The sequence below is a fragment of the Odontesthes bonariensis genome, chromosome 7 (genome assembly GCF_027942865.1).
Source record: "Odontesthes bonariensis isolate fOdoBon6 chromosome 7, fOdoBon6.hap1, whole genome shotgun sequence".
NCBI lineage: Eukaryota > Metazoa > Chordata > Actinopteri > Atheriniformes > Atherinopsidae > Odontesthes > Odontesthes bonariensis.
Genome location: NC_134512.1, coordinates 16587454 through 16614330, shown reverse-complemented (window position 1 = coordinate 16614330; position 26877 = coordinate 16587454). Strand labels below are relative to the sequence as shown.

The following is a 26877-nucleotide window of genomic DNA, read 5'->3' as shown; positions in this document are numbered from 1 at the left end:
TAGTTGCACTGAGTGCCTTGTGCGGTGGGGACAGAGTAGAGCTGGGCTGACTGGGGCTGAACTAGTTCAGAGGAGTGTTAAGTAGAACCAGAGGCAGATAGAAACACAGCCAGTGAGGATTGTGCTTACCAAGCAGACAGGATGAACAGCTGAAACAATCTGGACTGTTTTCCTATCGTTAGCTGAAGGTGTAACTAAAGATAGTGTCAATGGCTGTTTATTTAGAGTTATATGCTGGCTAGAAACTAGGACAGAAAACTATGGCAGGCATACCCAGTTCTTCTTTGCATTTATAATGGTGACAAACTCTTCTGCTTAGTTTGGTTTAGTTTTTCTTAGGCTGACTGGCTTAGGAGTTTCATTTGCAGAGGCATTGACTTATAACCCCCAACTCTGCTTTGCAGGTTCTGTCTCCTCTTGAGTTGGACTCTAATTTTGGCTTTTGACCTCTGAAACGGGAAAGGGATTTTAATCTGGCACTTGGAAGACCTAATGCGAGCCAGCCTGGACTAACCCACTCGCATTTTTTTTTTCACAATTACTGGACAACACTTCCATTCCTCGCAGCACCACTTCTTCCTCCTAAACCAGATCTGAGATTGTCTGCACAGGAGTTGTTTATCCAAAGGACCTATCTGGACTCTTCAGCCTCAAGACCATGGGCTCTCTCAGTGGCAGCTTTATGCTGCTGTGTGGGATGACTTTGCTCAGGATGCAGGGCGGCGGAGCTCAACAGACCAAAAACAATGTCCCCCGGCTTAAACTCTCCTATAAAGGTGTGTTTGTGAATTTGCATTGTCCTTATTTTACAGTAAGTGAATGAGCTCTTCACTGCTTTGTAAAATGGTAAAGCTTATATCCAGCCTTTACCTTTTACTCAAGCAGGTTTAAAACCCTAAACCACACATGGTTTGTGTCGATATGTGCCCATCAGGGGGAGAGAAGCTTTGGCTGTGGTTATTTGTGCAAATACTAGTAATATAAATGGATTTGAAACCAATAAATATATCTTTGCAAGGTAGTTTTACGTTATGGGTTTCTGCTCTGGATATTTGACAAGTTAATGCATCTCTATGCTGTACGGTTTAAGACGGGTTGGAAAGTCATTTTAAAAAAGCAGAAGTATTTATGTTCAATTACATTCAATCAAGCTTGGAAAAGGAAACTGTTGTGTTGTCATGGAAAGCTTGTTGAAGTGTTAAAAGTTTTTCTTTAATAGCTCAGCATTCAGCTGGGACTAATAATGAATTAGTTGGAATCATTAATTACACATGCCGTTATCCCAAGAGGACAGCAGTTTAGTGGAGTTAAGTAACTGAATGTGCCAGACTTTCCAGTCTGATGTATGTCTGGCCAGCTGAATCGTTTAATACAAAAGTCAGATAAATTCCCTCTTTCTCCCTCTCCCTGTCCCTGTTTTGATCAACTGCTGCTGTCAGCTTTGCAATGAAAAGTAGTGCCAGTTTTGGACTCCAAGGCAGCTGAGCATCATTTATCCTCCTCCCTCTTTTTTTTTTTTTTTAATTTTCCTGAATGTCATTTTTCTGCTCCATTCCCTCCTGCATGGTAATTATGCTCAGGATGAATGGTGCAGGTCTGTTTCAGCAGATGGCAGTATCAAAGTGAAATGTTTCTCGCTTAGCACTCGGGGATCCATAATTATACACACAAGTATGCACATACGCACACACGTACACACATGAATACATGGCCATCTGTAGATAGCAAATGATACCTGTGAGGGTATCAGTCATTTGGAACCACATGCTGTCAGTTTGGAGAAACACGCCCATGCGCTGATATCTCTATTGGAAGCCTTCAGGTTGCAGTCTGGCAGGCTTTGTTATTTCGCTTTAATCTCTACCTTTAATTTTTCCATTAGTACTCATTTGAATTTGGGCTGGTGAAAACCATATTTGGCACTATCCCCGACAGCAGAGTGATGGAAATATTGTTCATACAATAAAACAGAATTTCTAACATTATCCACTGTGGATCACATTAAAGTGACATGGGATTATTGCATCATAAATCATTTATATCCTCATATGAATTATTCATTACCCATGTGATGCGTGAATCTGATTTACTCATAGAGGAAATCAGATGATTCACTTTACAGAATTACAAAACAGCGCCTGCCCAGACAATAAGAGATCTCCAGTCCTGAGCAAATAATGTCCAATCAGTTAAACATGCGATTATGAGATGAAGGAACTCTGACACCTACAGGTCAATGGGGATACTGGAAATACATTTTATGTTAAAATTAATGTGTCAGATGTTGTGGACTGTCCAACAGACTTAATTGATAGGAACAAAGCAGGAGAGTGTTTATCTGAAAAGTGTAAACCTCCGCAGCAGCTTTCTCCACCATAATATGAGTCCCCCCCTGCCTGTGACCACATACTCATTGAAACATACATACCAACGTCCCAGTTCAACTATCCGCACCATAAACACAAGCCAACCCTCCCTGTTGAGCCCTAAGACTCCAACAAATCTTTGAAAGAGAGGGTTGAGATGCAGGAGGCCAGTGGAGTAGGGGGAAAGATAACAAGGGCACCCCATGGCTACCTCAACATAAAGTAAAAATCCAACTGTATCAACAACTGTGACTGGGTGATAATGAGGATATAGGAATAGGTGGCCATGGACTTACAGTGCACAGCAGCATCATAAAGTATATATAATCATAAATTGATTACAAGACAGACTCACACCCCCAGAGTGAATGGGTCCTTTGGGAAGTGAAGAGAGATTCATATGGTGTTCAAGTTTATTGGTCGTAAGAAGCAGACCACATGTTTTTAGCTGTGCAATGGAAGAAAGAGAAGGTACTTGAGTTTATAGGATGTGAGTGTTCTGCCAAAAATACTCTTTTTCTCCACTTGTCCACCCCTTTCTTTCGCAGAGCCAATGGGTTGCATAGAAGGCACATATTCAATCCACAAACACGTATTTGGGCAAATACAATAACAGCGGCTCAACCAGTATTACTTTTGAATACCAGGGCCAAAAAGAGCAAATGACACGAGAAACCACCTCACATTATCACTGTCCACATAATTTCTCTTTAAAAGTAAGAAATTCAGGTTTTTATGTTTCATGTTTTCGCTTCAGTGTGAAATCATTTTTAATCAGAGCTGGATTATGAAGAAGTTTTCTTCAATACCTTTAAACCATAAGCCCATTGAGAATCTCAGGGTGGATTGGGGTTTCATGGGGTGTGTACAGAATGTATTCTGAAAAGCCTGAATGGAACAGCATTTTGTACACTCAAGAGAGTTGGATGATTTGACATTCTCTAAGTATCTCTGGGCCCTGCTCTGACAGGCTTGAGGCATGTTTAGGATTTGTTTGAAAAAGCTTCTTTATTTATTTATTTTTTTTCACTTTTTTCTCTGTTGGCTTTCAAATGAATCTTTTTGTCAGTTAGGTTAGACTTAATCCAAACTTAGAGCAGTAAAATCCTCTCTGTTTATGCATGTTGCAGTCTCCAGTGTCCATGTCCAATCGCTCACATGTGGTTATAGTGTTATGCAGATTTGAAGTATGGTCGTTTACAGTCTTAACAAGGGAATTGTTCAATATACATGCAAAGAAGAATATAGTTAAAGTTTGAGCATGTTTAAAATGCTGTTACAAATATATCCTAAGTGTAATCTTTTATTTATAACAATAGCTGTCAGACAAGACTAATTTGCAATGTTTAGAAGAAAGGTGTGTGTCAGAAAGTGCGCTTGACATTGAACAAATTACCTGAATGAACCTTTGTGGCTTTCTCCCTGAGGCATTGGTGACTCAGAGACTCTTAAGAAGTACAATGACTGCTACATTTTGTTTTTTTCAGTGTGTAATCATATTTTAAAGCATGTGAAAGATTGAATATCTGAGTGACATCTGAGTCAGGGCCAAACACCAGTGTCGTTGCCACTTGTGGATTGTTATTAAGAAGTATATTTTCCTTTTCTTTGGAAGCACTAAGATACCACTTCATGTGCCCTTGACTTGAAAAAGAGAAAGAGAAAGATGGGGAGAATGTAGGGTAAAAGAGTTTATTTTTATCAGTCTCACATGGGACTGTTGATTCTCTGCATCTATTCCATCTGCCCTCTTATTGCTCTTTCTCTGTGTCTCTTTGTCTTTTGCTTTTCAATTCTAACTCATCTCTTCTGCCTGCCTCTTACTAGAGGTAGAATGGTGGATTTTTTAATTTTTTTCTTAGAATTCAAATTATTTTTCCTCACTTAAAGCAAAGGAAGAGAAAGGTCGTCAACTGACTAGGGACAGCTGGTGAAACAAGACATTTGCAGGCTCATAGACAGGAATACCTCAACAATTATAGGGGGAAACTCAACATTTGCAAAATATGGCAGGGCTGCAGCTGCCACCTGTTACAAGTCACCGATTTCCCCATCCACCTGTCTGTCTGTCACTTTCTTCCTGTCTGCTGTGATAAACCATCTGTTAGGCAGCAAATTCAACCACAAAGGTTTTGTGTAGCACATCATCCTTTTGTTTTTCTGTGAAAATGGCCACGGAGCATATAAAGAGTCAAAACCACCTTAAAAAACTCAGCTTTTTGGTTTAAAGTTACAAGTTAAACGGGTTGAAAGCAAGTGTTGTTTAATGTGTGCATACCCACCTGTTATAGTTTTCCAGAGGGGACACCAGTTCAGACATGCATAGGCTACTACCTCTGTTGTAACTTGGAAACAACCTGTTTCTCTCGAATAACACACAACACAACCTACTCAATAAACACACATCTGGTACATACACAGGTTTGCACACATTACCCGCCGAGTATCCGTCTCTGGACAATTAGCATTTAATAACTTAGCTGTAGTCTCTGTTGAATGGGCTGTTGCCATGGACACTACTCTCATAGACTTTTTTTTCCAACCGGAGATGTGTGAATGTGGATCGAGAGTAGATCTGGTGATGCTACTCTCCTGTCTGTCACATGATGTGGTTTGTGGATAAGTGCAATCATAAAACAACTTCATCATTCCATTAGCACTTATTTGCTTCCTTTAGAAAAACAAATTGTGGGGAAAATACATAGACATGTAATTGTAAGTAGTTTATTTTTGGGACCAGAAGCAGTATTTCATTTTAGCTCTTCCAGAAAACTCATAACTGTGCATTAGAATATGGGTACAGTTCTGTATGTACCTTGATGCATAAACAGCCTCATCTCATAATAAATCACAAAACTGGCATGAAATGAAAATAAACAAATTTGTGCATATGGACATACATTCCAAAAAAATGTTGTGACATTCAGGACAAATTATACTGCAGTGAATTTCAGCTTGCCCATACTTCACTACTTTTGCAGATAGAACAGGAGTGGTCACCCGAATAAGCCAGAAAAAGAAGATTTCTAACATGCATTAAACATTGTGAGAGGGTCTATTTTAAGCTCAATGTTTTCCTGATCCTAACCAAGATGATTCTAATGCCCAACCCAACAAAACACATGTGAGGGTAAAAGTAAACAGTGAGTGAAAAGACTTTAAAACAACAAAAAATAAGACGTCAGGAGTGTTTGTCTGCCGTGAGTGTCACTCCACAGCCACACCCTACTTTGCTGTGCTGTTGAGTTACACACATGGACTTTCTTTTTTTTTTGCCCATTAAGCTGGTAAACAATCCAGTTTACCAAGTTTCAGTTTTTTTTTAAATATAGTGACACAAGAGGTTAATCAATTCATTCATTTATCCCAAAGATCAAACTGTCACAGAAGCAGTCGCTTCCAAATTATACTTCAGGCGACTGAATGAATCCTCTGCCTATCAAAGTCATGAGCAAACTTCAGTCTGGTTGCACTCAAGGAGCCACTGACTATGAAAGATTCTCATGGATCTCTCACAGGCTGTAAGCCAACTCATACAGTAAGCGTGTTTCCATAACTCTTGAAAAAACTAATTATTGTGTTAGTCCAAACAAAAACTGGCCTTATATGCGCATCAACTTTTTTTTGTCAAACTGAAGTAATATGAAATTGAGCTTTTCAAAGCCAGACTAACACATGCAGATAATGTAGTTGGGGTTTGAGTAACCCACGCATCTATACGCTCAACTGGGCTCAAATGGGCTCAAATGGGCCAAAGCACACCACACATACTCAGCATGGTGCCAGGAAAAAAAATACCAAGAAGCACTTTAATCATAGCTTGATTCCAACAATGCTTAGTGTTACAGCTTTCTTCTTCACTCTGTTGTCTGCCAACCAATTACAATGAATTTAAGATAGACTTGACATAGTGTACCTGAACCAATTTATTTTTAAATGAAAGTCAGCTAAGATGGCCTCATTTGAAAAAGCATGAGTATAAGTTTGTCATGTAAGATTTGGTTTTATTAATGCTTTTGACTGAGGTTCAGAGACTGTATCATTGATGAGATACTGGCTTTAATTTGCTGGAAGCTATTGCTATTATATTGACCATTAGAACGTCATTGTCAACCTCTAGATTGTACGACATGTACTTGTTTTTTTATGCCTACATACTTGAAAAATTAAAAAAAAAATAAATCTTTAGCTCACAGGTTGTGACAGTTACTGCTGTGTGACTATGCTGGGGTACTATTTAGAGTGGATACCCTGAACCATATTTATTTTCCTGTCATAGGGACCAAAAGTCAAATATTCCGCTGGTGCAGCATTGCTTCGCTCTGGCTTCAGCTTATTTTTCCCACACATAGTCTCAGTACTGATGGAAAAGGGTCAGAGGTATTAAGTAAATGTTATATTGCTGTCAGTGCAGGGCTTACAGTTGATCCACTCTTGATTGATCACCATGACTACAGAGATACTTTTAACAGAAAATTTTTCATAGCTTTTTGCTTCTTTCCATTAAAAAGATATAGGGTATGTCATGTGAAGACTAATGAATTCTTTAACTTATTTAACTTATGTCTAATAATCCAAGAAAATATACACAAAAAAATGCAAATAGAATTGTAGGTTGTAACATTTAACACGCAAAACTTGTGTGTTACTTAGACGCACACATGTTGGAACTGAAAAGATCTGTCAGCACTTATCAAATTATTATTTGGACTGTGTGAGGTATTCCTGGATAAAACCATCTCTGTATGTCTTATCCAGCTTTTTGGTCTGGAACCAGTCCCAATTCGTATCTGAAGAACGACGGATTAGATCTCTTATTTACGATTTCATGAATACTTTCAAATCCTCCAGGGCTTATAACTTCTGATTTAAAAGTTAAGTTCTCGTAAGACTTGGAAGTAGGGAGCCAAGCAGCCGCAGGGTTGGTCGCACAGTTTAAAGTAGACTGTCAATATCCCTCCCCATCAGGTTTGAGAAAAACAGGAAACCACCAAAATCACCACCTTTATCCGTAACAAGGATACCAACCTATTATTGAGTCTGTACACTATTGACATTAATATATAAACTACATTGTCAAAATTATTCACTCACCCAACCAAATGATTAAATCCAGGTGTTCCAATCACTTCCATGGCCACATTCAAGCAACTAGGCACGCAGACTGCTTCCACAAACGTTTGTGAAAGAATGGGTCAGTGAATTCCAGCGTGGTACTGTGATAGGATGCCACCTGTGCAACAAGTCCAGTTGTGAAATTTACTACTAAACTACTAAATATTCCACAGTCAGCTGTCAGTGGTATCATAACAAAGTGGAAGCGATTGGAAACGACAGCAAATCAGCCACAAAGTGGTAGGCCAAGTAAAATGACAGAGCGGGTCTTTACATTACATTACGGTCATTTTGCAGACGCTTTTAACCAAAGCGACTTACAATAAGTGCGTTCAACATCGGTAGGCAAAAGAACTTCAGGTCACAAGAAATCATAAGTGCATTTCCTTCTAATACCAAACAGCTAAGAGCAAAACTAGTGCTAGAGTAAGTGCGATAACCAACCAGCCTCTCACCAACTGCACACCAGTCACAGCGGGGTGGGGATGCAAACCCTGGTTCGGGTAGGGGAAGAAATAAAAGAGGTAAGAAAAGCAGGACTGGGATGCAAACCCTGGTTCGGGTAGGGGAAGACATAAAAGAGGTAAGAAAAGCAGGAATGGGATGCAAACCCTGGTTCGGGTAGGGGAAGAAATAAAAGAGGTAAGAAAAGCAGGACTGGGATTCAAACCCTGGTTCAGGTAGGGGGTAATGAAAATATAGAGGGTGCCAGTGGTGGAGGAAACAATAAGTGCGTAAGGAACTAGGACGGCGCAGATGCTGTCCTAAGAGGGCGGATCAGGGTGGTTTTCAGCCTACGGCGAAAGATGGGCAGCGACTCAGCTGTCCTGATATCAGTCGGGAGATCGTTCCACCATCGGGGTGCCAGAACAGAGAAAAGCCGTGACCGTGTCGATCGTGCGCAGGGACCCCTGAGTGACGGGGCAGCCAGGCGCCTGGTGGCTGCACAGCGAAGTGGTCGGGCGGGGGTCTTGAAGGGCATATTACACAGATGTCGCCAACTTTCTGCAGGGTCAATCGCTACAGAACTCCAAGCTTCTGTGGCCTTCAGATTAGCTCAAGTACAGTGCTTAGAGAGCGTCATGGAATGGGTTTCCATGGCCAAGCAGCTGCACCCAAGCCATACATCACCAAGTGCAATGCAAAGCGTCAGATGCAGTGGTATAAATCATGCCGCCACTGGACTCTAGAGCAGTGGAGACGCGTTCTCTGGAGTGACGAATCACGCTTCTCCATCTGGCATTCTGACTGACGAGTCTGGGTTTGGTGGTTGCCAGGAGAACAGTACTTGTCTGACTGCTTTGTGCCAAGTGTAAAGTTTGGTGGAGGGGGGATTATGGTGTGGTTTTGTTTTTCAGGAGCTGGGCTTGGCCCCTAAGTTCCAGTGAAAAGAACTTTGAATTCTTCAGCATACCAAGAGATTTTGGACAAGTTCCTGCTCCTAACTTTGTGGAAACAGTTTGGGGATGGTCCCTTCCTGTTCCAACATGACTGCGCACCAGTGCACAAAGCAAGGTCCATAAAGACATGGATGAGCCAATTTGGTGTGGAAGAACTTGACTGGCCTGCACAAAGTCCAGACCTCAACTGTTAGAACACCTTTGGGATGAATTAGAGCAGAGACTGCGAGCCAGACCTTCTCAACATCAGTGTCCGACCTCACAAATGCGATTCTGGAAGAATGGTCAAAAATTCCAATAAACACACTCCTAAACCTTGTGGAAAGCTTGCCCAGAAGAGTTGAAGCTGTTATAGCTGCAAAGGGTGGGCCAGTATCTTATTAAACCCTGTTGATTAAGAATGGGATGTCACTTAAGTCCATATGCGTGTAAAGGCAGATGAGCGAATACTTTTGGCAATATAGTGTATGTGTGTGTGAATGTCTATAGAAAAAGTTATTGTTCTAACAAGATAATACAACCAAATGTACAAATAGAGGTTTGTTACTTTGTTATCTAAATTTTCTTTTAACATTTCATCACTTTAATCAAATATAACCTTTTTTTGTCTAATATCTCATGAAAGATAAAACACACTAATATGTTCATACTTTCTGAGTTTACAACTACCAATTTTTTATTGCATGACATTTATGTCTTATGTTGTATCCTGGATATTTATTGAAAAGAACAAGCTTATGGATGTGTAAAGTAGTCAGTGTGATACTCTCTCCTCCCTGGTATTTTTTTTATCTCTTATTTCAATTTTCCTTCAGCTTCCCTCCCTCTTGGGCTCTGACACACTTCAGAGAGAGGGGCGTTCTACCTGCTAAAACATTCATAAGTGTTTTTGTTTTTTATTTTACTCCCTGAGAAACAGAAAGAGAAAGGAAGAGAACACAGCGGGAGGCATTTCTTTGTGTGTTCCATAACTGTACACATTTCTATGTGGTTGGCCATGAGAAGATTATAGTTTGGTAAGACTTTGTTGCTAAAAACAAAATGTGAGAAGGAGAGATAATTAGTGTATTCGTGTATGGTGTGTGTGTATGGACACATGTTATACAAAAGGTGTTCTGATACTATTGACAGAATGTCACCTTTAGAGGTCAATACAATAATTATGAGTCTGTCTGTCTGCTGGGAAAGGTAAAACCAGTACGTTTCTAGACTTGTCAGACCATTGTATTAAATTTCAAAAAATGAGCTGCTGCCTAAAGCAAGTGTCCTATAATTGATGTGGTTTAGTGTAAAGTAACAGTCTGCCCTTTGAAAGCTTGGTAGGGCAATATGATATTACATATTCCTCGCAGTTTTCTATTGTGAGAGCACCAAGTTTTGCTTGGCTGCTCTGATGAAGGTCACTTCCCAATGTTGACAATCTGACTGTTGGCTCTCAGTTCTGGCTCCACTTTGGCTTGGCTGTGACTCTTTGCTATCTGTTAGCCTGGCCGAGCTTTACAATTTCTAGTCACTGGAACAGTTTGTAATGGGATTAGAAACAACATTTAGGTAACAACATGTAGAAACTGTGAAGAACAATTTTGTTAAAAAAAAGTGGAATATCAGCGTTACACAGTTAAAGGCACAATATCCAAATGTTACTTATTTTCCTCTATTCACTGTACCCAGGGAACAGTGATGTATTGTATTATCATTTTCTATTATTGTTATTTAGCACGTAACAACTGAGCAGGAGAGCTATGAGTTATGCAAAATTGAGTGTGTGGCCACACAAATCACATTTCAATAGAAGAATTACAATAAACATTGACTTGATGGATTTTATCTCTTTCTCATGCACTCAATATATCCTGCTGTTTTGATTATTGTAGTAAGCTGATTTTCATTTTTCTTTCCATTTTTCTCTGCAGAGATGCTGGAGTCTAACAACCTTGAGACATTCGAAGGCCTCGCTAATAGTTCAGCTTACCACACTTTCCTGTTGGATGAGGAGAAAGGAAGACTGGTGGTGGGAGCCAAGGACCACATCTTCTCTTTTAACCTCCTCAATATCAGCAAAAACTATGCTCAGGTAAAGCCTGTAATTTACAGTCTGTCTTTGATTATTTTATACATTCATGACCTTAGGTCCGTTTATATTCTGCCCAACTTAGCATACGACCGTTCTTCTCCCTCCAGAGTGCCTGGCTCAGGTATCTTGGGATTCTCTTTTCTGCTTCTACAGAAAAGTACTTCATGTATATTTCACGCAGTTATGCACTGTTCCAAGCATACCAGGTGCTCTCTGCACACCTTGATGAATAATGTAGTAAACTGAAACAAAGTGGATAACAAATCTCGCTGTGACCCCTTCAACTCTCATAAACACACATTCAGGCACACAAGCTGTAGGTCTATTAACTGACTAGTATTGATAACAGGTACAGATTATTTTCTAACTTGTACTATACTTGAACTCTTTTTCTGTTGCAGATCCCTTGGCCTGCTTCTCCCACCCGAAAAGACGAATGCAAGTGGGCAGGAAAAGATCTCTCGGTAAGCACTCAATCCATTCACCTTGCAAGTGGGTCAACTGTTAATCACACATAAGTTTAAAATGTCTCTTTTTCTCTTATATCATGTGTACTGTACAACTTCTGCAAGTTTTGAAGAATATCTACTATATAATTACATTTGGACCATCTGTACTCCTTTTTTGAGGCATTTTAATAGTGTGTTTATGCCATTGTGTTGAGAACATGTAGCTTAGGTTGCTATAAGTCTGGTTGTTATCTCAGAGCCTTCACTGAGAGCCATCATTTGACCCTAATCACTCACCAAGCCTTTGGCCATTCTTTTTTTTTTTTTGTCAGATTTTCTGGTATAACAATACTGTATGAGTAATAAACACTTCCATATATACAGGGATCATAGGCATTAGTGTTCCCATGTTACCAGAGTGTAATTTTCTTCAAGCATCTGCTGCTGCATTCAAAATGGCTATGTGGTTGTCCATCCTCCCTTTTTTAAAGATAGTCTCAGACTAACCTCAGGGAAAACATCAAATCTGGAAACAAACTTTACTTTCTTGCTATAAAAGTGATTCTTTCAGTCAGACTGATTTGTAGTATTTGAAGAAAGACTATTTTACATCAGTTAAGTCAACCCCAGTGCTTTATTGTGGCTAGAATTCCTATTAGAACTGTTTTCAAACTCAGTTTAATATTAAACCATAGTAAAAACCACGCAGATGAGCATTACTCATACTCAATTTTTCCAATAATTGTAATATATTTGACAATGAAAAATAAACACTACATCATTTGATTTCTAAACATTTGCACTGTATATGTTAGGATAAGGATATTTAATTAGCGTTCAATGAGCTCAGGTTGAAGCTGGACCTCAAACAAATCATGAGTCGCTTACCTCACTCAGCCCTTTCATTACATCACATCTCCCTGCATTTAGCCAAGTACACTTTCAAAGCAGCCAGGGTGGTGTGGTGAAGCACATTGAACACACACCGAGAGTCTCTGCTCCCTACAAGCCATGAATTTGATTTACCAAAGAGCCTGAGGCAAAAGGCTGAAATATACAGTCAAAACAGTGCTGTTTGTGGCTGAGTTCACTCACCAGAACAGGGCAAATGCCCCTGGCCTTCAGCTCTTCTGTGTGGCACATCTGAAGCGCTGTGAAGTCTTTTGTGTGTTTTCTGTAAACATTTTGAAATGGATGAATAAGGAACCCCAGGGGGTGGTCTTTCTGTTTTACAGTTGGATGAGAGAGAGAATTCAAGGGAAGAGGAGAGAAAAGGAGAGTGAGTCTACTAATGCCCCTTGATGTGCTCAAAGCAAACAGTTGTGCAGATGAAGCACAGGGGAAATAAGGATGTAGAAGGATGGGAAAGGCATAACAGTACATCCACAAGAGAAAAACAAAAGTGGGAGAGATTACATAGCTTAACAAATGTGCTTTAAATAAGTGCCAAGAGTTAGAAAAGAAAATTAGGAACTGCCTGTTGTAAGTTATTAATCTGTACTTAGATCCTTACGCCCATGTGATACGGGCTCTCACTCTTTCTCATCTGACAATCGAATATCAATTCAGATGGTAGCTATTTTTGTAACATACTTGAAATCTATCTGTTTGTTATTGTGATGATACGTCTACACCGTCAACTGCTAATGAAAAAAAAATATTTAAAAAGTAAAATATTACTATAGTCCTCCTGTGTGCATCAGTGTAAAACATCATGGATTTGCTTACAGCAGTGTATTACTGATTGAAGTTTGAACCTCAGACAAACTAACCTGCATTTAAGCTGCTTAAATGAAGACAAAAGCTTAGACAAACAGGGTCTGCTGTTTGCAGATGACCTAGTAAGCCAAATCAACTTAGTCATGCATAACTTGTGGTTTCTGTTTTCTTCCTTTTCTTTGTCTTTTATGAATAAAAATAAAGTAAAGGTCAGGGTTACTGAGGTACGTGCTGACAAAACACAAGGAAATATATCATATGGCATCAGAGTCATGCACACGTTTGGATACATACATCAAAAAGATACATACAGATACCTGCGGAATAATTAGCACAAAAGTAAAACAATAAGTACATTTTTGTTGTAGAATGATAAAAAGGAATAGTAAGCATTCCTCTTTTTCTATGAGAATAACAAAAAGAAGAGGACTCTAGATGGAAAAGATAAGACTAACACTTTTGTAATAATGCATACATATTTCTCCTGTAACACTTCTGTGTTTTTATGTGTTATAATCATGAAGAATTATGGTTGACTTTTATGATAACTTCATTTTATTGTTTTTATTTCATCTGCCATTTTTATTAACTTCTGCCTGTATGGATTTCACAATAGCTGCATTAGAAATTGCATGTCTCATTTGAATAAAATGTGTGATATATTATTTAAATGTCATTGAAAGATGTCGCGAAGTTAAGGAAAAAACACTACAGCATGCCTGTGAGCCAAGGTGGAGCTGCAGGGGAAATTATGTTAATAAGGAAAAACAGTGCTTTTTCAAAATATTATTCCTCGAATGATTATTCAGAAAACCTAAAAGGTTTGAGGCCACATAGAATTATGATAGAATCATATTTCCAAATGAGCTGGAAAAAAACGAATGCAATTTTTGTGACCATCATTGTAAGCCGCATGAAATCTAATTTAATTTTTAAGTGGAAAAATAGGAAACTTTTTTAGCGATTCTCAAATAGCTTCTGCTGGGAGATGAGGACAGTTCATAATTAAATTGAATGAGTCAAAATATCTGGGCAAAACTTTGTGAGGGACAAAGCCAAAATCTAATACTGAATAGATTCAGTCCCTCACATACTTCTTCATGAAAACAGATAGATTTTGTTGATAAAATCATGGCCTGAGCACAGGGGAACTTCTGAAAGCCATTTACAGTAAACAAAATATAATACTTCAATTACTGATGTCTCAGGAGTCATCGTTTCAGGTCAGGGACTAGTTCAAATGGTATGATGACATGATGGTGCACATAGCAAAGGTACCTCACACATCTGTCTGTGTTGGCACTAATAATGCTGTATGATCAATTCAGGTTTTTGAAAAAACTTATTCTGACATTTAACCAATTGTCTTTTTCAGAAGAGGTCTTTCTTAGTGCAGAAAGACAGTAATAAACTACTTTCAGCAGATATGACTTTACCATTTTTATAATTCCTCCTACTTTTTCTATCTGTGCAGAAAGAGTGCGCAAATTTCATAAAGCTGTTGCAGCCTTTCAACCAGACCCATTTCTATGTATGTGGAACAGGAGCTTTCCATCCTGTATGTTCCTACCTGGAGGTGGGCAAGAAACCAGAGGTACGTGCACATGCTACCTTTCCATTATCAGACACAATAATGCATTAATGCCCAGGGGAAAAGAACAACTCCCCTCCACTTTACCTCATTTAAGTGGTAAAACTTCTTCTTATATAAGGGTGAGTGAATTGTACATCTAATGAAAGATTTGATATGTGCAAAAAATATCATTACATTTGTCAAAATGATATAGAGCATTAAACACAGGATTTGACTAAATCACCCTGATATAGAACAGCTGCATATGCTGGTGTGTGTGTGTGTGTGTGTGTGTGTGTGTGTGTACTTGGTGTTCATTTCAGTATAAGAGAAGAAAATGGTTCTTTTCTCCTTCAAATGTCAGACTAGTTAGTTAGTTAGAAGGCTATATGGAGACAATTAGACGCAGGTAATGTCCCTTAGAAAATCCTCTATTTTTTGTGGATCATAAACTTGAGATCTAACTCATTAGTGTTGAGGTCACAGAGTCGCAGTAGTAATTACATTCATTTATTTCGTCTCACTTTTTTTCCAATCATATTATCTAATGTTGAAAACAGTATTTCAATAGATGTATAATGTGCACATTCACCGACATTTCTGTATGAGCACACGTTTGCTATACTCTATATGCAAACAATATTCAAAGCAGTGTGCTACATAATGTATTCTTTATGTGTTTACTTTGGTTATAAACTTGCCACAGATATGCTCTTTTATGTTGTTTCAGGAAATCATTGTGAAACATTTGGCAACGTGATTTTCCAGCTAGAATTTTGAATACCATTCTGTTGGCCAAAATACAGCTTATTTTCACATAACAATGCAACGCTATCACAACCTGAATGTTATGAAGTGCTGACAGAAAAATGTGTCCCTCAGAGAGAATCCCCTCTCATAGTGAAGCAGTTGTTTTAGTTGTGAAACTCTGTTAGCCAGAATTTAATGTGCTTCGTATTTAATGACATACTAAAGCTTTTGTTGTTTTCTATCTTGCTTTGTACAGGACAGTGTGTTCAGACTTGAGCCCCATGTAGAAAACGGCAGAGGGAAGAGTCCCTATGATCCAAAGTTGCTCACTGCATGCATGCTGATGGGTGAGTTTAAGGCCGGATACACTGTGCTATCTTTCTGTGTACAATAAATCCATGTGCGGCCAGAAACACCCTGTGCCTTGCTCTTTCATTGCAGTAGCTATATAAAGTGTCAATGTGAATCACAGAACAAGGGCATTTCTGTCATTCATTACATGTGGACCTGCTTTGCATTTACACACTGATAACCCCTCATTGACAAGACTGTAAACTCTATTTCAACCTGATTGCCCTTTATTTAAGTGTTGGGTGTGTGTGGTCGATGACACTTTATTGCATTTCCTTTGCTGTAATTCCACAATCTGCACCATTTTCTTTTCTGTTTTTGGCAAATAAAGCTGAGACATATGAGCACAGTGTTTCTCTGTACCCTCACTCATTACCAATAATCACACTGTGTTATACCACAACGTTTAACCTAGCAGATGGCCATTTTCCAGCCCATCACCCCTCATCTCCTCTCCCTTCTCTCTCTCCTTTCTCACCAGCATTACTATGTACTCCCCTTGTCTCACACCTCTGTCCAGTCCGTCCTCATCTGACCCACCATCCATTCAACTGTCATTTGCCTCCCTTCTCAGCCCCCTGCTTTGCCCTTTGTGTTAATGTCAATTTCACACTCCTGATGTTCCTCACGTCTGTCGCTGTCTGTTCTTCCTGGGCTACAAATCTACCTGTAGTACAGCTAAGCCCCAGCAAATTTTCTCAGACTTTATACATGGTTCTCTGCAAAAAGTAGAAAAAAAACCAACTAATTGAAATGTTCTTTCCTATATCCCCTACAATGTTAAGACAAATGATTTCTCTCCCTCTCAGATGGGGAACTATATGCGGGGACATCAGCTGACTTCATGGGCCGGGACTTTGCCATCTTTCGCACTCTCGGTAAACATCACCCAATCAGGACAGAGCAACATGACTCCCGGTGGCTTAACGGTGAGTGATGACATCCCATTATTAAAGTGTAACACATTGTAGTGGACAACAAGATGCTACAAGTCTGACCACTCTGTAACTGCAAGATCAGATTTATATTCTGCAGTTGGGCCATTGGATGCATAGCTTTAATATCAGTTTCTAATTTTAAACAGATGGCAGTCATTTGTACTTGTTTTACAGAGACATTGATCTCAGGAAATCAAACATCCTTAAGGTCCACCTGAACCCTATGATAGGTAATGGTAATCAATAGCAATGCAATAATGTGTGCTATTAGTTGAATCAGATCATGTTCACTCTTCAGTTGTATCATAGATACAAATGTTACAAATGTTTAGATGACTGTCGAAAATTCCAAAGAGTTATTCTATTTAGTCTTGACCCTGTATATTATTGCAATCCACTATACTCCTACTTCACTCAAGAGGCTTTAGCCTGTCTGCGCATGGCTCAAAAATTACAGTACAAACAAAGCACAAGAAGCACATAAATGTGTCGGCTTCTCTCCACCGGAGTTCAAGTTTCAATATAAACCTTGATTATAACGAGCAGTAGGCTGTGAAGCCCTTGGAAATATGTTAAATAGTTGTCATTATATAGTAAGATGGTTGGGCTAACAAGTATGTCTGCACATTGTTAACAGCACATTGTTAATAACTCATTGTGGACATTGTGTTGAATGTAAAACTAAATAAAAGAGTATAATTATTTGCAAATCTTATAATCCTGTATTCTATTAACAATAGAAAACGTGTCAAATTAAATAAAATAGTTGGGACAGGAACGTGTTTACCACTGTGTCGTATCTCAACTTCTTTAACAGCAGTCTGTAAACTTCTGGCAACAGTGGAGAGCAGTTGATGGACCTTTGACAGAAGAAAGTTACGCCATTCTTGTCTGATATAAATTCTAGCTGCTCAACAGTTCTGGGTCTTAACAATTTTACACAGACAAACATTATTCTGAAAATCTTCCACGATTTGTAGATGCAGTTTTTTGCAGATTGCAGAACAGCTGCCCATCTTTACCTTTGAGAGACTCTGCCTCTGTGAGGTACTCTCTTTCTACTCATCACATTACTGACCTGTTGTCAAATAAGTTGCAAAATGTTCCTCCGACTGACTTTTTTTTTACTACAGCTTACTTTTGTTATGGGGCCCTTTGTTGCCCCCATTTTACCTTATTTTAGATATGTTGCTGTCATCAGTTTCAAGATGAATTTAAATTTTTCATGAAATTACAAAATTTCTCACTTCCATTATTTCACATGTTTTCTGCACTCTATTGTGAATAGATATTAGTTTCTAAAATTTGCAAACCATGACATTCTGTTTTTATGTACAATTTAAGCCCCCCCCCCCATCATTTCAAGATTGGAAGTGTAAATTTCATTCTAAGGTTTTAGTTTTAACATAGTTTTTTGATCTTCTCATTACCATCCAACTTGTTGGAAATGTAGTATCAACATTTACCATTTAAAAAAAAAAAAGAGTAAATAGATTTATCTGTCAGTGAGTTTGATTTTATTGATGTCAAATATATGTGCTTCTTACAGAGCCTAGATTTGTCAGCGTTCATCTGATTCCAGAAGGTGACAATCCAGAGGATGACAAAATCTACCTGTTCTTCAGAGAGAACGCTATGGATGGAGAACATGCTGGAAAAGCCACATATGCTCGCGTCGGACAGCTCTGCAAAGTGCGCGTACACACACAGTCACACGGACACCTAGGCTGGCCCTCACAAAAGGGAATTTAGGCATACACAGCAAGATATACACAAAGAGATGCACACCGACATGCAACCATTATGTGAAATTGCCTCTTTATCTGGAAAATATTTGTCAGGTGTCTGTGTGGCTTTCATGAAGGCAGCTTTCAGGAGATTTTATCTGTGATTATTTTTAGCCTGAAGAAGAATAGGCTTTTTTTTTTTATCTATGACACCATTGCCTCCAAAGACAGGAACCTGAGAGAAATGTTAAATGTCACCAGAACCTGAGAGGCAAAGATGGCATCGATGGTAGCTTTGTTATCCTAATGCCTTTGGCTCTTACTGAGTTGGCAACACCCCTCAGCTCGAGAGGATGGTTAAATCACTGGCCTAGTGTCAAATTTCATGTTCCAAATCCAAAGAGTTCAGTAAGCTGACTGACGATCTGATGTCCAGCCTTTAACTCGAATTGGGCTGAATATTGTGTCTTCTTCATAACAGCCTAATTACCCAGAATGTCAGGAATCTGTTAACCGCAGCACACGACAAGCCATCCATTATGCAAGATGTGGTATAAATTTGGGCCTATGCATATTTGCGTACTTTCTAATTTACTGGCATAAATCAATGTAAGTGGAATGCATTTTTATGAGCCAGCACTTTGTGCATTTGTGTTTGTGTGCTGCGTTCTGGAAAACAAACTGTGACGCAGTAGGTTACAAAAGTGGATGTTTCTTCTGTAAAGCCTAGATTATCATAAATTGTTCTGAATGGTATGTATGTGTATTGTCATGTGGGTAAAATCTACATCTCTCTGTTGACTGTAACTGTTTAAACATTTCTTAAAGAAATATAACATATTACAAATTATTACAAATATATGTAATAGCAGTATTTACAAAAAGCAAAGAGACTAAATACTGACTTTCTCACTTCTCCTGATGCCTGTCTTTTTATATTTAAGTTAAGTTAAAAAGAAGTTGAATATGACAACATCAATTAGGGTTGCCAGTCCTCATGCTTTTAGAATAAAGGTTAATGAGCTGAATATAGAAAAAGAAAAGCTATAAGAAAAAGAAAATAAAAAGATTAGGAATTTAAAGAATTTGAAAACCAACCTGGTGCTGAACATCTCCATGTTATCTCTCTGACAGAATGACCTGGGAGGCCACAGGAGCCTGGTCAACAAGTGGACTACCTTCTTAAAAGCTCGACTTATTTGCTCTGTACCTGGCAGTAATGGAATAGACACACATTTTGATGAACTACGTGAGTGTCTGATCCTGCTTCTTCTCATCATATCTGCTGAATATGACAAGCTGGATTTTTGGCGCAGAATGTCCGTCTGTTAAACATCTAGCCTTCTGTTTGGCTTTCAGAGGATGTTTTTCTTATTAACACAAAAGATCCCAAGAGCCCGATCATCTATGGAGTATTTACCACGTCCAGGTAGTGTAGGTCAAATTGAAGTTTTGAAGTCTTCCCTGTAAGAACTAAGAGCATGATTTGGGCCTTGATCTTGCCCTGTTTTTCCCTGACTCATTCTTTCTTTCCATTAGCAACATCTTTAAAGGTTCGGCAGTGTGTATGTACAGCATGACAGACATCAGAAGAGTGTTCTTAGGTCCATACGCCCATAGAGATGGACCCAACTATCAGTGGGTTCCCTTCCAGGGACGTGTTCCCTACCCACGGCCTGGCACAGTGAGTACAGTATTCTCTTTACTAGTTTGGTGCTAAGAGCTTAACATATGTGTAATTAACTGATCTTAGAGGGTTTTGGTCCTTAATGTTAAGTAACTGTTACAATAACTTAATTTCTCCACAGTGCCCAAGCAAGACATTTGGTGGATTTGACACAACCAAGGACCTCCCTGATGAAGTTGTCACTTTTGCCAGAAGCCACCCAGCCATGTTCAACCACGTATACCCGATTAACAATCGGCCAATCATAGTCAAAACAGATGTGGACTACCAGTTCACCCAGATAGTGGTGGATAAAGTAGAAGCAGAAGACGGACAATATGATGTCATGTTCATAGGCACAGGTATGCAGTTTTTACATTTGTTGTAACTCAGTGCATTGCAACCTGAAATACTGACCCAGCAAATCATTAATTCTCTGTTTGAAAAAAAAATGACAGATGGTTGCATGAAGTTAGAATATGTGCTTCCATTGTGTTCCAGACATGGGAACAATTCTGAAGGTTGTGGCCATCCCCAGAGGCTCCTGGCATGACTTAGAGGAAGTTCTATTAGAAGAAATGACTGTCTTCAGAGTAAGTTAATCTAGTACCACCTGCATAGCTTCTTTGGGGAGTTTAGAATCTGCAAGCTTTGTTTAAATAAGATTTTTTCTTTCATTTTGCAGGAACCAGTTCCCATTACAGCTATGGAACTTTCAACAAAACAGGTATAGGCTGAAGCACCTATTTCTTCTTTCAAATCTTAGGCAGAAAATGTAACAGAACAAAACACTGCAGTCGAAGTAGTTCCACTAAACTGAAATTTAAAAAAAAAGTAAAAACACAACAAGTGCAATAAAAACTGAAGGCAAGCTTACTGGATTTTAGTGCACAGAGGAATGTGTAAAAATATTTGTGTACAGTGTGTGCACATGATGTGTCCAAAAACCTGTCTGGAAAAGCTTTTTCTTGGTGGTGACACACCTTGCTTAAGGGCAAAGAGACAGAACAAAGACACGTTTGTGTGCCCTGTTTAAACACTTTGAGATACGCCGCTGTGTCATCACACAAAGATCTCAATTGTTGGGCTTTCAACGACAGTTAACTTGTCAAGTTAAACGGCAGAGGGATAAAAACGCCAAGCTAATTGACAGGTAGGAGGGGCTGAGCTCCTGTACTAAAATGGTCTTTCAACATCTTGATCTGAGCCAAACATAATTCTGTTACCTAAAAAAACATCACACACCCACACTAAAACGTACGGTATCCCTATTAAGACGTCAGATATTTGATATTGATTATCCTCTATTTTTCTCCACATAGCAACAACTTTACCTTGGTTCAGAAATTGGTGTATCTCAGATGCCTCTACACCGGTGTGAGGTCTATGGGAACGCCTGTGCTGAATGCTGCCTTGCAAGGGACCCTTATTGTGCGTGGGATGGCACAGAATGCTCCAGATACTTCCCCATGGCTAAGAGGTAGTGAATACACACTTCCCGTTCATTCTTGTAATATTATATTCTGGTAACATGATTTATAAACATTGTAATATATATATATATATATATATATATAAATATTTATATATATATGCATGACACGAATGCCATAATTTCTTTTACCTAAACTTTGTCTGGGGGAGAAGGATCTTATAGACATGTTCAATGGATGAACAAAAAGGCAGAGTAGATAAAGTTATTTTATTTGTCATTACAATGGCACAGGCCTGATTTTTTAGCTCAGTCCACCTATTCTCATTCTCTCGTTTTTATTTTTCAGTCCTTCTGAAGTCTTTGTGTTATCCTGGCTGAGAGTAAAATTTGGGGTATTCTTTTAGACTTTGATACTATGAGTACACCACCAAATAACATCTAATTATGTACAACAATTCTAAACTGAGCATACTCTTACCCTCATTTAACACCTTTGGATAAAATCATTATGATGCAAAGGGGCAAAAACTACTTTGCTTAGGTGTTCCCATAGCTGCTTGAGTTATTATTTGTAGAAAATATCCTCAGGGTAATGTTGACACTTAACATGACAGTATATAGCATCTGTAGCTAAGAACAATGACAGGCTGGTGAGATTGATTAATTTTAATTCCTCTTTCATCACACCCCGTAATTAAAGTTTTTCTGGAAAGCTATGGTCTGCCTTCTGTTTTTCTGTTTGTGTTGGCCTCCATTGTTACTGCACACCCAAACCTCAATCAAACACACACCTACACACTCACTCACACAAACTCCCTATTATATTCTCTCTCTTTCTCACAGACACACATACAACGCGAATGTCTTTGCTGAGTTGTGAAGATGTTTATTCGTGTGTTTCTGCAGGAGAACAAGAAGGCAAGACATCAGGAACGGAGACCCACTCACTCAGTGCTCGGATCTGCAACACCACGGTACATTAAATGAAAAAAAAAACAAAAAGACAAACAAACTTGTTTTTACAAACTGTCATATAACCAAGGCAAATTCACTTTTGCATGGTACTGAATGGTCCTAAAGGAGTATCTGGCCGTTCCTGACTTGATCAAAAGAGGGGTGAATCCAGTAGAATATGTGTAGTGTTGTATCTATGTGTTTTACGGGTTTTCTGGTGGTGTGAAAATTAGGGTCGGTTCATGTGAGGCTTTTAATTAACATGGCCAGGATTCCTTCAGGCCTCCTCTCAGTCGCCAAGACCTCCAGACTACTGCCCTGTTAGTGGCCTTGATCCAACATCAAGACTCCATCTGTGGTCTGATATACTCAGTCTGTAAAAAATATAGTTCTTTCATGTAGATCACAAGAAAAACGGAAGAGATGTTTATTAAAAGCTGGCAATTTCAGATGCATACTGTATCCTGGCAATATGCCATGGGCAGTAAGACTTTTATTTCTACATTTTTTCTAAAATTTCTTTTGCAAAAACTAAATATTTTGGGAAACAAAATAGATTCAGGTTTTCACGTCTTAGAATAAAACAAACCTCACTGAATTTTGAATATCTAAAACCAGAGCTCAGCATTTAAAAACCGATCCAACAGGACAGAAACTTGTCAAAAAGTTGCACTTACTTGACTATATTAAAAAAATGCTTTGTATGTGGAATTGAGTCACCGTCTATTTTACTTCAGTAACTTTAACTGTGGTACGAGTTGCACAATCAGCAAATGATTGAGAGTGACAGAGTGAACGTTGATAACAAAACGTGACAAATCAATATAAGATGCATTACTCTGACTTAAGCAGTAATTGGTATCTTAAGACTTTTTTTCGTCACAGAAAAAAGTAACGAAACGGACTGGGTTTTCAAAAATCTCACATAACATTTGCCCATAAGCACATACAAAAATGCTTTAAGAAATGTTAAAAAAAAAAACTTGTGTGCCTAAAATAGACTTTTACTTTTATCCAGATGAGCTAAGTGGACAAGCAAACCTGCTGAATAAGACTGTGTATGGCGTGGAGAACAGCAGCACTTTCCTTGAATGTAGTCCAAAGTCCCAGAGAGCCATGACATACTGGCAGTATCAACGTTCCACTGATGACCGAAAACAAGAGGTTGGTTTCACCTCAGCACCTGTGTTTCATCTGTTCAGCTCATACTTCATCTGTTTGTTATTTGAATGGACTTTTACTTTAGTTGTTACATATTCCCTGCAGAGCAGACAAATGTTAATAAATAATGCTTAATCATCAGGAAACTTTTCAGTGGATTACACAGGTTCACATTTTATCAATGTTTAATGTCACAACTTAATTAATTCTATGTGAATAAAAAAAAGCAGCAGAGCTAATTAGATTTTTAGGCAACTTGGCATTATAATAGCTCTTTTGATAAAATATATTTAATTTCGTTCCCATCTTTGTCTCTCTTTGGCCTCCAATTTTGTAACAGATCAAATCAGAGGAACGTTTTATCCGCACAGACCAGGGCCTCCTGATTCGGACTCTTAACAAGACAGATTCAGGCATCTATCTGTGCCAGGCAGTGGAACATGGCTTCATGCAGACGGTTTTAAAGGTCAATCTGGAAGTCATTGACACAGAGAGGCTGGAGAATCTTCAACATCGTGATGAAGATGGAGCAACCAGTGTCCATGCCGAGGATGTTTCTTCACCTAGAGAAACTCCCAATCAGAAGCTTTGGTACAGAGACTTCCTGTCCTTGGTTAATCACCCGACCTTGAATAGCGTGGATGACTTTTGTGAGCAGGTTTGGAAAAGGGAGAGGAAACACAAGCGGCAGAAAGCTCACCTTGTGCAGCCAGTGCAAACACGCCATCAGCAGCAGAAGGTCGTGGTGCACCCTCACAACCATGCGCATCCACAAGGGCTGGCATCCAAGTGGAAACACCTGCAAGAAAGGCAGAAGGGGCGCAACCGTAGGACCCATGAACTGGAGAGGGCTCCCCGCAGTGTCTGACCCAAAAACCTGGATTTTTCCCACTGAGGCTTGAGATGACAACCACACTCTGTAAACCTGAAAAGCTTATCATGTTTTTCTCCATCATTATGTGAAACAGACATCTTCCACAAAGACTGAGCTGAAAAGTTAAAAAGTAAATGCTACCCTGATCTGCCAGCTGGTGCGTTCAGTGAGTGGGCAGTCGTGTTTACAGTACCACAGTACGGAGGACTGCAGGAAACAGGATCTTACTGTATTACACCGGACCATTTGAGCATATCATCTCAGCTGGCCTCTGTGACCTGTACTCTGCAAAAGGACAGGGTCGACCAGCACAAGAACTGGAAACACATAACAACCTTATAGACTTGACTGACTACACTGGCCTTGACAATGTGTCACGGTATGTTAGTTAGGTGTCCTTCTTAGTGTGCACATGAGCACATATCTTAAATAGTTGATTTTCTTTTTCTACAACAAACACAAGGAGAGTAGGTCAGACTCTGCTAAAAGCACAGACTTAAGGTGGAATTCCAAACAAACAAAATAAGTAATTCTCATGGAAAGGATAGTGTGCGATAGTTTTAGGTTTTTGCATCATAAATTGGTCAATAAGCCAGCATGAGACGAAAATATGCCCTAGAACTGCAAGAAACTAGAATGATCATAGACCATTAGTTTGACAAATCTATTCATGTAATTAAGACGTGTAAATACTTTATTTTATGTCTCATCACAAGAAAGGGAATGGCTTGCAGTTGTCTTGTTGGTTCTTGTTATTTTCCCAGATCTAAATTTATTTAAACAAAATTTTGCAAAGCAGTTGTAAACAGAGATTTTGTACTAATGTGTTTGTGTCTATGCCGTAGATAAGCTTTCCATACAAAGAGATTTTAATATTTTGTTTTCTTTAGAATCTTTCTGGTTTCATTATTTACAATATTGCTTTGTCTCAGTGTCCAAAATGCCGCAATGAGTTCTTCCGTGTATACTTAATTATACGTTTTATCTACTTTGTTTCCACCACTTGTGTATTTATTGATAAAAAGTTCTATACATTGTGAAAATTTAAATGTATATATTTTCATGTTCAGGCCTTTTTTTCCCCTAATGATATCTTTTTTTGCAGGTCTTTTGATCTTATCATTTGCTGGACCAATCTGGTAAAAAAAAAAAAATTGTGTTATCGCAATAGAGGACTGGAAGTTAATACACAAGTACAGAAGTACATACACGTCAAATCAGATGCACTGAGCAATAAGCCAGTATCACTACTACAGTGTATTTCTTGCACATTATTGCATTATTGTATTATCTACAGAGTGCAGTGTAACATTTTCTTTCACTGCATGTCGCATTAAGGAAATCTACAATTTTTCAGAATATTAAAATTGTTAATCAAGCAGTGCACAGGCAAACACAAACTTGCAATATAGCTGTGAACATCATGTAAATGTAAATACTGTGGTCTCTATTTGACAAATATGACACTATGTACTAGTGCATGTGAATACTAGTGTAGTGTTCTTGTTCTGCTATGGCGATGATATACTAGTCTGATGTTGTCACCATTAAGTTGTTGTTTGCTTATGCAGTACACAACAGTAGCAATTTCTGATATGCACATGCTACTTCTGTAAGTACTCAACAGTGTACTTCATGTAAACAGGAACCCAACAGGATCTCTTTTTGGATTCCAGTGTCCACATACCACTTACGAACAATGAACAATGCACAGTTGAGCTTTGCAACACATCAATGTGTCAGAAAACTGTGTAATGAGTGTTTGCAAGCTTCATCTGCTTTTGGAAGCCATGAGGGGGGAAGATGAGAAACAGCTGGAGTTGGCCTCAAGAGATTTTAGACTAATGAGACAAGCTGAACACTAGAGCTCAGGATGTGCATATGATACGACTACCGTTATAAGGAGAAAATACAGAGGGACCTGTCTGACAAATGGTGGGAGTGAGGAAATGAAGTGCTGCTGTTGCTGCTGTTTGGCATGATGATGATGGTGGTGATGTATTCTACTGATCTAATAAATGTGTCTTCATGAAGTGCTGGTTTCATTAAATCTGTTTTTCATAGGTACTTCTCCACTGTACTTGTCTTTTCTAACTAACTCCTGCTGACATGAATATTGGCTGTTCTAAAATTTAATTAGCTGAGGTAATTAACTTAACATCCCACACCTTAAAATCAGTTTGGATTGTTTCTTAAAAAGTGAAGCTGAGTTCTGTGGTGTGGTATTTCTGCTGTCTCTAACTGAAGCATAGCATTATCTTAGTATACCAACAGGAGCTGCTGCTCAAATGCACTGGTATAACTAAGCTGTCTTTGTTTGTAGCT

At 38.9% G+C, this 26877-nt stretch overlaps 1 protein-coding gene across 1 annotated transcript; it reads left to right on the top strand.

Moving 5' to 3' along the window:
* On the top strand, positions 1-26602 carry sema3ab (sema domain, immunoglobulin domain (Ig), short basic domain, secreted, (semaphorin) 3Ab). The gene is made up of 17 exons (XM_075469728.1): positions 1-776; positions 10795-10955; positions 11357-11419; positions 14598-14717; positions 15703-15793; positions 16607-16726; positions 18285-18427; positions 19597-19711; positions 19822-19891; positions 20002-20146; positions 20271-20490; positions 20630-20721; positions 20814-20855; positions 21451-21608; positions 22470-22537; positions 23536-23681; positions 24019-26602. The coding sequence occupies exons 1-17, from the start codon at positions 659-661 to the stop codon at positions 24544-24546; spliced, it is 2400 nt and encodes a 799-aa protein (XP_075325843.1). The 5' UTR covers positions 1-658; the 3' UTR covers positions 24547-26602.
* Positions 26603-26877: the final 275 nt, after the last annotated feature.

Coding starts and splice junctions, on each gene's coding strand:
- sema3ab (XM_075469728.1), top strand. CDS start 659: ATGGGCTCTCTCAGTGGCAGCTTTATGCTGCTGTGTGGGATGACTTTG. Junction 16,727..18,284: donor TGACTCCCGGTGGCTTAACG/GTGAGTGATGAC, acceptor TGCTTCTTACAG/AGCCTAGATTTGTCAGCGTT. Junction 23,682..24,018: donor CTGATGACCGAAAACAAGAG/GTTGGTTTCACC, acceptor ATTTTGTAACAG/ATCAAATCAGAGGAACGTTT.